The sequence below is a fragment of the Rhinatrema bivittatum genome, chromosome 2 (genome assembly GCF_901001135.1).
Source record: "Rhinatrema bivittatum chromosome 2, aRhiBiv1.1, whole genome shotgun sequence".
Lineage (NCBI taxonomy): Eukaryota > Metazoa > Chordata > Amphibia > Gymnophiona > Rhinatrematidae > Rhinatrema > Rhinatrema bivittatum.
The window spans coordinates 388,590,130-388,604,332 of NC_042616.1; the positions used below are offsets into that span (position 1 = coordinate 388,590,130).

At 44.1% G+C, this 14,203-nt stretch overlaps 1 protein-coding gene across 2 annotated transcripts in view; it reads right to left on the bottom strand.

The window, feature by feature from the left end:
* The window catches only part of C2H5orf49 (chromosome 2 C5orf49 homolog), a 52,305-nt gene that overhangs the window by 14,643 nt on the left and 23,459 nt on the right, over nt 1-14,203 (bottom strand). For both annotated transcript variants that reach the window (XM_029590015.1, XM_029590016.1), the window contains exon 2: nt 11,864-11,980. In XM_029590015.1, the coding sequence (XP_029445875.1) occupies nt 11,864-11,980 (117 nt within the window). The remainder of the gene's footprint in view (nt 1-11,863; nt 11,981-14,203) is intronic.

Sequence of the window (14,203 nt, forward strand, 5' to 3'; positions counted from 1 at the left end):
CTTTCCACCTTTCTTAATGTGTGGAATACATCTGGACTGTGCTTCTAGAATTGTATTTTTTAACAATGACCACGCCTCTTGGACATTTTTTACTTTTGTAGCTGCTCCTTTCAGTTTTTTTCTAACAATTTTTCTCATTTTATCAAAGTTTCCCTTTTGAAAGTTTAGCACGAGAGCCTTGGATTTGCACACTGTTCCTTTTCCAGTCATTAAATCAAATTTGATCATATTATGATCACTATTGCCAAGCGGCCCCACCACCGTTACCTCTCTCACCAAGTCCTGTGTTCCACTGAGAATTAGATCTAAAATTGCTCCCTCTCTCGTCGGTTCCTGAACCAATTGCTCCATAAAGCTATCATTTATTCCATCCAGGAACGTTATCTCTCTAGCGTGACCCGATGATACATTTACCCAGTCTATATTGGGGTAATTGAAGTCTCCCATTATTACTGCACTACCAATTTGGTTAGCTTCCCTAATTTCTCTTAGCATTTCACTAACATCTCACCATCTTGACCAGGTGGACGGTAGTATACCACTATCACTGTAGTCTTCCCTGATACACAAGGGATTTCTACCCATAAAGATTCAATTTTGTATTTAGTCTCATGCAGGATGTTTATCCTGTTGGACTCTATGCCATCCCGGACATAAAGCGCCATACCTCCTCCCGACTGCTCCTCTCTGTCATTGCGATATAATTTGTACCCCGGTATAGCACTGTCCCATTGGTTATCCTCTTTCCACCATGTCTCTGAGATGCCAATTAAGTCTATGTCATCATTTACTGCTATACATTCTAATTCTCCCATCTTACTTCTTAGACTTCTGGCATTAGCATACAAACATTTCAAAGTTTGTTTTTTGTTTGTATTTTTATTCTGCTTTTTAATTGATAGGGATAAGTTAGAATTTTTTAGCTCAGGTGAGTTTTTAGTTACAGACACTTGGACTACTTTTCTAATTATTGGAACCTCACTGTCGGGATGCCCTAATTCTAATGCATCATTAGTATCCTTTAAAGATACATCTCTCCGAACCATGCGCTGCTGAGCGACTGTCGGCTTTCCCCTTTGTTCTAGTTTAAAAGCTGCTCTATCTCCTTTTTAAAGGTTAGCGCCAGCAGTCTGGTTCCACCCTGGTTAAGGTGGAGCCCATCCCTTCGGAAGAGACTCCCCCTTCCCCAAAAGGTTCCCCAGTTCCTAACAAAACTGAATCCCTCTTCCTTGCACCATCGTCTCATCCATGCATTGAGACTCCGGAGCTCTGCCTGCCTCTGGTGACCTGCGCGTGGAACAGGGAGCATTTCAGAGAATGCTACCCTGGAGGTTCTGGATTTAAGCTTTCTACCTAAGAGCCTAAATTTGGCTTCCAGAACCTCCCTCCCACATTTTCCTATGTCGTTGGTGCCCACGTGTACCACGACAGCCGGCTCCTCCCCAGCACTGTCTAAAATCCTATCTAGATGACGCGTGAGGTCCGCCACCTTCGCACCAGGTAGGCATGTTACCAGGCGATCCTCACGCCCACCCGCCACCCAGCTATCTACATTCCTAATAATCAAATCACCAACTATGACGGCCGACCTAACCCTTCCCTCCTGGGCAGTAGGCCTTGGGGAGATATCCTCAGTGCGAAAGGACAATGCATCATCTAGAGAGCAGGTCCTTGCTACAGGATCCTTTCCTGCTACACCTGGTTGGTGCTCTCCCATTATGAGACCTTCTTCCTCCAAGGCAGCACCAGGGCTGCCAGTCTGAAGTTGAGACTGGACTACTATGTCCCTGAAGGTCTCATCTATATACCTCTCTGTCTCCCTCAGCTCCTCCAGGTCTGCCACTCTAGCCTCCAGAGATCGGACTCGTTCTCTGAGAGCCAGGAGCTCTTTGCATCGCATGCACATGTACAGCTTCTCACCGGTGGGTAAAAAATCATACATGTGACACTCGATGCAAAAGACTGGGAAGCCCCCCTCTTGCTGCTGGACTGCTGCCTTCATCTCAATTTTGATCAGTTCCTAGTTAAGTTTTAGGTTGCTATGGGAGTAGGAATGTGTCTAAGTTCCTTTAAATGTATTAGTGAATTCACTATATGTCTGGTAGTGGCCTACTGGGGTCTGATCGAATTCTCAATAAAGTTTTTGTTGATGGGTTTTGGTTTTTTTTTTGTGCAAGTGGCACCTGCCTATAAATTAAGGGATGAGCTTGGGGTGGGTGGGAGGGTTGGGAATTACAAACAGTCTAACTTTAGTTAGTCAGCCTGAGTGACTCACAGCTCCCTTGATTAACAAATGTTGTTCCCTATTCAAACCTAATCACACTACCTCAACACCTTTCCAAGGTGAGTAACTGAGCTGAACTATTCAACTTTTTTACTTTGGTATATACTGCTCCTAGCTTATTTCTAGCTTCTGGCTACTTTTTTGTGGGGTTTTTTTTTTGTTTTTGTGGGGGGTTTTTTTGTTTTTCAATACAGTGCACTCAGTTATTATTAAATAAAACACTTAGCTCTTTAAAAGTCTGGAGGACACTTTAATAGTCAGGCAGACTTTTAAAAAATAAACACACTACCTACTGCTACCTTATTGACTGACTAAAAATACAAACAGTCTAACTTGTTTATTCACTGCCAACCTACTGCTGCCTTATTGACTGACTAAAAATACAAACAGTCTAACTTGTGTATTCACTGCCTACCTACTGCTACCTTATTGACTGACTATTTAAAAATGCAAACAGTCTAACTTGTTTATTCACTGCCTGACTATTAAAGGCACAAACACACAAACACACTAAATAATATTCCCAAATAGTTAACTTTGCCCCAATACTTTTAAAAAAGTCAATGTCAATGTCCCAAGCAAAAACTTACTGATTGCTTTCAGCCACCAGCAAGGTGATCCTCTCCTCTCAGTGTTTCCACTGGAATGTGGTACTTCCCATGACAACCTGCGCCGCAGCGGGAGAGTCCAAGGATGCCCAGTCAAATTGGGGTTGGTGCGACTGCAACCAGGGTAACCCCAGGACGATAGGGTGCATGGCCTTCTCTAACACAAAGAAGGGAATTGACTCAATATGGAGAGTTCCGGTGCAGAGAATTACCGGTACAGTTTGGCACTTACCGGGTGACGTGACGTCACCCGGTAAGGGCTCTCCATGGATGGAGGATAGGAGTAGTGGAACCGTCAAGGTGACGAGGGGAATCCTCAGATGTTCCACTAGGCGTTGAAGAATAAAGTTGCCTCCTGCTCCTGAATCAAACCAGGGCAAGAGTTTGAACCTTAGACGGTCCACAGATCAAGGAGACTGGGAGAGAGAGCGGAGGAGTGGGCGTTGTAAGGCTTAAGAACAGTCCTCCTGCAGGACTTAGGCCTGTCCGTTTCCCCGGATGAATTGGGCATGTTGGGACATCATGACCAGTCTGTCCACAGTACATGCATAGACCATGCCTCTTCTGAAGTCTTTTCTTTTTGGAAGTCAAATGTCCACGACCAAGTTGCATCGGTTCATCTCCACTGGCAGCAGGAATTACTGGAACCATCCGAGGTGCAGGTTTAGCACTAACCGCCTCCTGACCAAGTCCTCTATTAGGCCGGAGCTCTTTCACCTTATCATGAAGCCGGTGATCGATCCTAGTAGCCAAAGCCACTAGTTCATCCAGCAAATCATGTGTTTCACGAGCGGCCAGCTCGTCTTTCAAGCAAGTATCCAGGCCTCTGAAGAAGAGGGTCTTCAGGCATTTGGGGTCTCAGCAGAGTTCTGTAGCAAGAGTCTTAAACTCTATTGCAAAATCAGCCAGTGATTGGTTGCCTTGCTTCAGGTCTACCAGAGCAGAACCGGCAACTGTCACTCAAGCAGGATCATTGAAAATGGATTTAAATAAGTCCAAAAATCCATCTATGTCCTGCAAAATAGGATCCTTGCATTCCCACAGTGTAGAGGCCCAAGACAAGGCCCTTCCATCAAGATAAGATAGAATGTAAGTAGTCTTGGAAAAAGCTGTGGGGAACTGAGAAGGCTGTAATGCAAAAATGCATGCAGTACTGGTTTAAAAAGCCCCTGGTCTTCTGAATCTGAGAAATGAACTGGAGCAGCCAGCAGTACAGCAGTCTTTAAAGTTACTTCATGTAACTGACCTTCATTGCTGGAATTAGCACCTTGGGTCTTCTGTGTGTGCAGTTGATGAAACGCTGAAGTGAGTTTCTCCAATGCATCTTGCTGTTCAGAAATGCGCAGGGCCAGGCCCGGAATGGCCAGTAGGGCATTGAGCTGTGCCAGATCCATGGAGTTAGCAATCTGTTATTGTTTGTAAGGTTTTGGGTGGACCCTTGGACACTGTGGCTGCTGACCACGCCCATGGGGAAAATCCCATGAGGGCCACAGGTCAGGCTCAGCTTTAGGACACTCAACACAGATCTTTTATTAACAGTATTGAGGAGCCACCAGAGGTGGCAGTAGTGAGCAGAGATGAAGCCCGGCTGGGCTTGTAGTCCCTCAGGGCTCTGGAACAGCGATCCCACAATGGTTGTGCTGTTATGAAGAGAAACTGAGATAGTGAGTACAATGAAGTATATGCAGGGTTCTGGAATAGAGCCTTGTTGGTTGAGTACTCAGACAGCGGTTTCTCTCGGTAGGAATCACAGGAGCTGGAGTAGAGGCAGGCCCTCAAGGAGCGAGTACCTGGTTTCAGGGAACAGCTCTGAGAGAGAAGTAGATAGTAACTTACTGATGGTGTAGGCAGCGGTATCACTCTTTCGGATAATAGAAAGACTAGGGGGCACTCCATGAAGTTAGCATGGGACACATTTAAAACTAATCGGAGAAAGTTCTTTTTTACTCAATGCAAAATTAAACTCTGGAATTTGTTGCCAGAGGATGTGGTTAGTGCAGTTAGTATAGCTGTGTTTAACAAAGGATTTGATAAGTTCTTGGAGGAGAAGTCCATTACCTGCTATTAAGTTCACTTAGAGAATAGCCACTGCCATTAGCAATGGTAACATGGAATAGACTTAGTTTTTGGGTACTTGCCAGGTTCTTATGGCCTGGATTGGCCACTGTTGGAAACAGGATGCTGGGCTTGATGGACCCTTGGTCTGACCCAGTATGGCATTTTCTTATGTTCTTCTTATGTTCTTATCTTCCAGGCAGAAGTGAAGTCCAGGCTGCGAGTCCAGGAACATGGGCCCTCGAGGAGCGAGTACCGGTTCCAGACAGCGACCTGAAAGAGAAGAGAGAGGTCCCCGAGGAGCGGGTACCCCAAATAGAGTAAGTCCAATAATGGAGAGGCAGAGTAGATGGTACCCATCTACTCTGCCTCTCCATTATTGGAGAGGCGAATCCCATCCGTAAGGAGCTCACCAATATGAATACCTGATGCTAACTTGATTAGCTAGCAGTAGTGTAGGCCTTTTGTATCTGGGATGCGTGACATCATCACAGGGGGATGCCCCTGAGGTTCGCACCAAAGAAAGTATTTTAAGCAGGGCCGCGTGGCGCGCGCACCCTAAGGCAGCTGGACAGCATGGCGGGAGAGAGCGTCCAAGCCGGACCAGGGCCGCTGGAGAGGACGGCAGGCAGACGCTGCAGCAGCCAAATGTCCGTCAACCGCGGGAGGAGTCGCCAGAGAGGTAAGGAGGGCGGAGTGGAGATGTCGGGCAGTGACAGTCATAACAATTAATAAGCCCTATGGGGGTGAAATTTAAATTCTACCCCTCAAAGAGACCCTGGAGGATACACTAATAAAACTTGCTATCATATTGTGAGTCAGTATTCAAACAATAAATGGACTTAAATGTGTGGACAGAAGAAAAAGATGCTGATTGCTCTGAAAGAGGATTTGTCTAGGTCTCAAAAACCCTTTCCTACCTTCAGGGCTAGATTAAAGTCAACTGATGCCCTAAACACAGCTCAACAGTGGTGCCCCCCTCGGCCCTTCCATTGCTTAACTGACAAGACATTAAGCTTCAATAAGTGCTGAAGGTGACATAGATTAAAAATTCAGTTTTCTTGAGGCCATTCCGACATCTATATTAAATATAAATTTTTTAAAAATGTTATTTATTTAACACTGAATAGCAGTATGCAATATAAGCAAATCATTTACTTATAACTAGGGGGCAACCAAATGCAAATTTTTAGCTCTCTGTGGTGCCCCCCTTCCCTTAGGGCGCTACGCATGTGTTTATCTTGCTGAATGTTTAATCCAGGGCTGCTTACTTTGCAGTTTGCAGTATTCCATGCACAGAGGATTCTGAAACTTTGTAGTAAATGCTTTACAGAGGGCTCCGGTAGAATAAGACCTGTAACACATAGATATCCAATTTCCTCAACAGTGCAGCATCCAGAATATCCATCGGCACTCCCACAGAGGAGTCAGAAACCCAGGAATAAATGAATTACAGTGGACTGTGATAGAGCAAGACCTATAAAGAGACGTGATACCCTTACTGTTACGCCTGTCGGTCGCAGACGGCTGCGACCTCTCATGCTCACCTCCTTTTTCCCTGCACCGTCAATCCTAGGAAGAATGGCGGCCTCCGCCAATGAACGCCGACCTCCCCGGCATCCCTGGAATGGCATGGGTGCTGCCGACAGACATTTTGTCTCCGGAATCACCTAAGGCGCGTGCAATGGCCTCCTTTGTACACGTCATGGAGGGAACCTTGAGGGCGTCCCCTCCCGATGATGTCAACTTGCTGCTGTACTTAAGCTGACCAGCCCTTTGCTTCAACGAGTTAGCAAGGAGTTCCCTCGTTGCTGAATCCGCTTCATTCTTGGACTTCCAGTTCTAGATTCCTCTCTTGGCGTGTGGACGCTCTGGGTACCCGTTCCTCGGGGCCCTTCCGCATTCTTAGCTATCTGCTTCTCGGAGGGCCTTCCTGCCTTGGACTACTACCTGACCCACTTCTTGGGACACTTTCCTGGAACTACCACTTGTGAGTACCTTACCACAGACTTCAACGATATCAGCTTTACTGAAGCTTCCCTACGGTGTACCCAGTGCCTCGGGCCACTACCATTCTCTTCAGTAGAAATACCCTGTGCTGCCCAGCTACAAGATCCACTTCCGGGTTCCTGCACCTCAGACTTCTCATCATCATCATCTTCTTCAGTACAGTCATCCTTGGCATACCCCGCTTGCAGGCCACTACCAGATCTGCACTTCTGAGGTAACCTCTACTTGTCTGAAGGGACTTCCTGGTGTACCCCGCTCTGCGGGCCACTACCGGATCTTCACATCAGTGGTATCACCCTGGGTATACCCCATGGCTCAGAACTGTACTTATTTGCATCTCCCGCTCTGCGGGCTCTGCTTTTCCTTCCTTCATAATAAAGTCTCTATCATATAGCTGCATCCTACGTCACTGAGACCACGCCTACCGACGGTGAGGCTCACAGGGCTCCTCCCTGTAGGCGGAGACACCTCGCATCTCGGCCCAGGATTCACATCCTTACCAAAAACATAACACTTACAAAATGCCTTTTCTATGAAATTGATACGATGAAGTTTTTCCTGATCTGACCAGGGACCCAGTGGGTGAAGCTTGTGTGTGTGAGTTTCCATAATTTAAGGCAGATGCATCAGTTATCAGAACAGTATAATGTGGGGAACTTGGAAGGATAATTCTCTGGTCAGATTGGAATGGGTAAACCACCAAGATAGGGAGTCTCTGAGCTGACCTGTGCTTATTTAGCTTTTGATTTGTTTGATCCTACTGAGAATTTTAGGGCCTCTTTGGCTTGCCTCATATGGAAGTGTGACTGAACTAATGAGGCTACCTAACCCAACATCCTCAACATGTCCGAAGCTGATTTCTGCTAACTCTGCAAAATACTCATTATCTTGGATCTCAGGTCAACATGCCTGTTAATTTATTGATTTGATGAATCGATTTTCAACATAATATCAAAGTGTTGTACAAACAAAAACATATAGTATATATAATTACATTAAAAACATACTATCATACATCAATAAAAATAGAACATACTATAACAAAGTATAATAATTAAACCAGGGCTTCCCAAACCTGTCCTGGGGACCCCACAGCCAGTCGGGTTTTCAGGTTATCCACAATGAATATACATGAGATAAATTTGCACATACTCAGTCTCCATGGTATGCAAATTTATCTCATGCATATTCAATGTGGATATCCTGAAAACCCGACTGACTGTGGGGTCCCCAGGACAGGATTGGGAAACTCTGAATTAAACAATAACACAGCAATAACTTAAAACATCAATAACAGTAAAAGCAAAAAGGTGAAAGACAGTCGAAGGGCCAAAAGCTTGCATATAAAGCCAAGCTTTGATTCCTTTCTAGAATGTTGGATAATTAAGCTCTGACTTCAAATTAAAAGACAGCATATTCCAGATAGAAGGAGCTGTATAACTGAAGGCAGAGCACCAAGTAAATTCCTACTAAAAGTCTGAGATTCACCCAAGACACAGGAGGTGATTGCATCCATTAGTTTCAGAGCATAGCCAGTCTCCCTTGTTTAGGAGGGCAATGAAGTGGCCCAGAAAAATCATCTTGAAGTTTCACTAGAATCTTATTCAAGGCCTTTAAGTGTAGGTAGGAACAGTATTCCCCAGTTTTCTTGGGCACCAGGAAATATATGTACTAAAATCTCTGCTTTTTTTCTGCACTGGTAAAAGCTTGACTGCTCTAATCTATAAAAGGGAGATGTCCTTCTTTAGAATTTCCTGATGAGAGAGGGAATGCACTCAACTCCTTGGAGGTTAATTTGGTGGCATCTTCTGCAACCTGAACCAATAGTGCCCTAATACTCAAATAATTCAATTATCTGAAGGCAAGAGGAGCCAACAACTTCCATAAAACTTCAGGCTTCCTCCAACAAGCAGATTTTCTGAGATGGAGGCTGGGATACTGGCAATGAGCTCTGGCGCTACTCAAAAACCCAAGCCTAGTTTTCACTGGATTTCCAATTGGACCTTTCAGCTACTGCAGTCATGTTGGTGAGGTGAGGAGCCCTGATGTTACCAAGACTAAGTGTAAGTAGGATAGCATTTCTTCAGAGGAAACAACTCTCTCTTCACTGGTCCACTCAAGTAACTCCTGGAAGTGGAGAGCAGATCAGAAGTGGCAGGGGAGCATCAAACAGCCTTTTTCCTTAATGAGATTTGCCACTAATGAGATTCTCCCTACTGCAAAGCAGATCAATGAACATCATATACATATCTTCTCTGAGACCTGAGGCTCACAATCTGCAGGTCTCAATGCTCAATTAAAAGTATCATAAGTTGAGAGAAAAAGTACTTTTCCACACTCTTCTCTTTGTCTTGCTGTGGAAAAGACATCCTCTGTGTTCTTCAGAGAGAGTGAACTCCTGGAACTTCCTATTAGGAAAACCAAACAAATCGGGCTGCTATCGATCCCTACACAGAAACTACACACTAGCAAAATAGCTCACCTTAGTCACAAATGCAGAACACAGTCAGACCCTCACCAAATACAGAATAAAGAGACCCTAAAGTAAAAATACAAATCAGACGAAAACTGAACTAGAAACTGGAACAAGCTAAATTCTGTATGTAGCGCAACAATGGAAAAACAGAAACAATGACATTCTTCATAAAATATAAAACAAGAAAATCAAGAAATATAAATTAATAGTAGTAAAACCAATATAATAATATAGCATCCAATAATTAAAAACTCATATTTAAAAAAATATTCCAAACACCAAAATAATATTGCATAACAACAGACACATCAAATAACACCCAATGATTAGAACTAGCAAGGATATAAATCCACCAACTCTCCATACCTGGGAACTTTGATTTCCAGATGCCCTGAGATTGTTGTCAATTAACTGGTGAGGTGGGGAGGGGAGGGTTGTGCACAAACTTTATCTTCTCTCTCTCTCACACACCATACATGCACATATTCTCTCCAGACACACAGGCTCTCCCACAGATACGGTCTCTCATTCTCACATATACACACTCCCTCTCTCACACACACGCATAGGTTCCTTTTCTCACTCAAACACACTCCCTCACACACACCTAGGGACAGAAGAAGAATATCTTTTTGGTTGTGGGGAGGCAAACCAACCACTGACCCTGTTGCTGTTCTAATTGCTAATGCTATGTGGGGCAAAAAATTGGTAGGACTATGGCCCAGTGTCCCACCCCATTCCACAGCTTTTGCTCACATACTAGGTGATTTCCTACTATTTATTTTGTCAGTTTGTCCCATTACATCTTCCAGGTTCACAGAGATTTGTTTCAGTTCTTCTAAATCATCACCTTTAAATATCACTTCTCACATGGGTATCTGCATTACATCATCCTCCATAAAGACAGAAGCAAATAATGTATTTAATTCTCTGCTATGGCCATGTCCTCCTTTAGCCCTTTTATCCAGGGCTAGTGTGTCCATAAGGCAAACTAGGCAGTCACCTAGAACACCAAACCTTAGGGGGCACTACAAATCACCAGCACAAGCTCCTGGTCTGGTGACTGAAGATACAGGGAAGAAAGGCCTAGTAGGATTGAGGCCGAAGAAGCAGGAGAAAGGCCCAAGGCAGTGAGGCCATGAGCAGAGCCCCACCCACTCACAGCCAAAGAAATGGGAAGAAAGGCCCAAGCAGTGAGGCCACGGGCAGAGCCAATCCCACCCATGGCTGGAGAAGCAGAAGAGAGAGGCCCAGGAAAGTTGTGAATGGATCCCATCCCACTTGCAGCCAAAGAAGCAGAGGAGAGAGGCCTGGGAGAGCCATTGGTGGAGCCCATTCTGCTTGCAGCCAAAGAAACAGAGGAGCAAGGCCCAGAAGAGCAGTGGGTAGAGCCCATCCCACTCATGTCCGAAGAAACAAAGGAGGGAGACCCTGGAGAGCCATGAGCGGAGCCTGTACTGCCCATGTCCGAAGAAATAGAGGAAGGAAGTCCAGGAGAGCCATGGGAGACACCGTGGATTTGTTTGCAAGTGAGAGACAGAATTAATGTAGTGTGTGTGTATGCCTGAAAGTGTGCCAGAGTGAGGGCTAGAGTGAGAGCTAGAGGGCACTTGTGAGAAGTGAGGTGTCATGTTATGTGTGAGAGAGAGAGAGAGGGGGACCTTGTGTGAGGGAGTGAAAGGGTGTGTGTATGAGAGAGAGAGGGAGATTGAGGTAGTGAGTATGTGTGTTTGAGTGAAAGAAGGAGCCTATGTGTGTTTGTGAGGGGGGAGGGGAGTCTGAATAATTTGTGAGTGAGGGTATATGTGTGAGTGAGAGACAGAAGGAGCCTTTGTCAGCGAGATGATGTGTGTGTGTGTTAGAGAGGGAGCACCTGTGAATAAGGGTTAGTATGAGTAAGAGGATGTGTGTTTGAGTGAGAGGAGGATCCTGAGCATGTATGTGAGCCCAGGAGAGGTGCCTGGGCGCGCGTTGGGAGAGTGGGCACTCGCCTTAGAGTGCCGGCTCTCCTGCACAGTTTACTGTATGGGCCTGCATATTAGCAGCAGAAGACAAGTCTCCTGTGCTGCAACACATTGTCTTAGGTCTAATTCCTCTTCCTCAGCAGGCTGTTTCTTCCCTCCAGAAGCTGCACACGCTAATGCAACACAAAGAGGATCATGAAATTCTGTAAATACAATTGCAAGCAATAGGAAGATCCCTACTGTACTGGCTTTTTCAACTTTGTGGCATTACTGAACATTACTTACTGTCTGAGATGGAAAGTAACCTAATTATTCCATGTATGTCTTGTTTCAGCTTCCATTCATACCATGCATTAGCTCTTCCTAAAGCTGTTTCTCAGCTGCACATCCTGTAATATCTGAACTGGTTTGAGAAGAGAAAAGAATTCTAACAGCAAAAGTTAATGTTGCAGAGTCTATTCTGTACCTGGCCGTGAATGTCAAGACCTTGATGTTTTGTATGTTCTCTGTCATCCCGGTGGATTTTCTGATCATAGCCAGCTGGTCTTTTAAAAATTGAGTCATATGTAGAAACATGTCCTGCCTTCAAAATAATAATAAAAAAAAAAAACACTGTTACTTTATTGTTTTCACCAGTGGTACCAACTATAAATCTGAAAGGAAGAATACAATTGTCTGCTGCCCTTCTTTGATGTGTCATGTTTATTTTCATTGCAAATACATTCCTTCTTCTTGATTAGATGCTTTTCTAACACATTTGATTTGTGGATATTGTTTACTGTATTGCGGTTCCTAATTATATTATTGTTTACAAGTACTTTTTGATGCAAATGTAATGTTACTGCTTCAGTTAAGATATCTTTTAAAACCAATATTGGAACTAGTGAGTAGCATCTTATGAGAACCATTGTCAAAGTACATGGTGAGTGCATTTTGTCCCTGGTTAGTAAGTGGTGGAGGTTAAAAAAAACAAAACACCTTTGGGAACTGTTGAGCACTCCTTTCCAATCTTGTTTAATTAGAAGAGGCCTAAGATTACAGCATGGTGTTGCAATTTTGAAATATTTCACAATGCTCAGTAGGTACAAGTTTCTTCCTAATTCTGTCGAGACCTGCTGATGACATAATCTGCCATACAGAGAATGAAATAATATGACACGGTAGCAAAAATCCAAAGATGTCTCTACAACCTAATTAGGCAATCATGAAATACCTGATCTTTCTCCGATGCTGTTCCTCCTCTCATATACATGCTCTGTGTCTGTATCAGTGCAGCCTGATCCTCTCTCCTCACAGACTGCTTCTTACCATCTTGACTCTAACTATTGACACATCCATCAAGCTAACAGGTTTTGTTAAAATGAAAGCACTGAACTTTAAAATATGAGGAATTTTGCAGGGGCAACTGTGAGAAAATGTGACTCTACTGGAAATGTCAGAGAGGGGTCCTGCTGACAGCTTGCTGGTGTTACTGGAAACCATACAATAGTGATTTGCAGCCTTAATTATACTGTCACTTTTGTTTAATTTTTTATTAGATGTAGCAAAAACGCTTATTTTTTTTCCTGTGACTGAATTTTAAAACAGCTTGACATTTTGAAACAAGCAAATCCATTTTTATCAGAGCTACAGAAGCTTTGAAAAGCATCACTTCAACATTTGCGGCAACTGGAAACAGGTCTTATTGGTGCAGGCAGAGGGGGTATTTTGCATTGATAATATTTATTTAAGCAATGCAGCACTTTAAGGTCAGACTTCTTTGCCATTGGTCATAAGTGCTAGGGACAAAAAGTTTACATCAATTAGAAATAACTTTCCAACATGTCTCTCCATCCTAGACATTCTCTCACCCACTGGGTCCAATCATTATATGGGAACTCCAAAAGTGCTCTCTGATTGGGCTCAGCAAACATCAAGGGATGAGGGAATAAAAGGGTAATTAAAGTTGCACGGCACTGGACCTGGGCGCTTGCTCAGGTGTGAAGTACTTTTGTGCAGATTTCTTGGGCCCACCCCAGAACACCCATTCCCTGCCCACACCATGCCCATATTCTGCCCGATGTGGTAGCTTTTATCATCCGAAATTTATTTTGTAACACGTATGCCCCAAATGTATAGCAACATACTTGGTTTTTTTTACAAATTTAGGGGGTCATTTATCAAAGTGCTTTATGGTGTTTTCACATGCAAAAAACACCTTTAACGCATGGTGCAATGCAAATTTGGAAAAGGGGAGAGGAGTCTGGGATTTCTGGCCAAGTGGGCTGGCTTTACAATTTGCAAAGCCATATCGCACAGTTTTAACATAGGAAATAACTACACCTTTTTCATTGTACTTTGCGATGTTTTCGCAAATAGTGCTTTCACTTTTTTAAGGGGAGGGAGGGGGAGGGGAGGGAGAGAGACAGAGACTAACTATAAGGCCCTTATAGTATGTAGGCATTTATACCTCTATATGAGGCCTACCTAGTACCTCGAGGTGAGGTTTAGGTAGTAGTGTACGGGTTAGGGACCAATTTGACATTCAGAATGAGATGTATGAACAGAACAGTGCTCTCTTGTGAAGATTTGAGGTCCTTCAGAGTGAGGAAACTCTCACAAAGATGAGATTTGTGCAATGTTCTCTCAACCTAGCTTGATGTTACCCAGGTAGAGAATCCATCAAGCTAGGTTGAGAGAACATTGTACAAATCTCATCTTTGGGTGAGTTTCCTCACTCTGAAGGACATTAAATCTTCACAAGCGAGCACTGTTCTGTTTGTACATCTCACTCTGAACGTCAAAGTGGCTCCTAACCCCTACACTA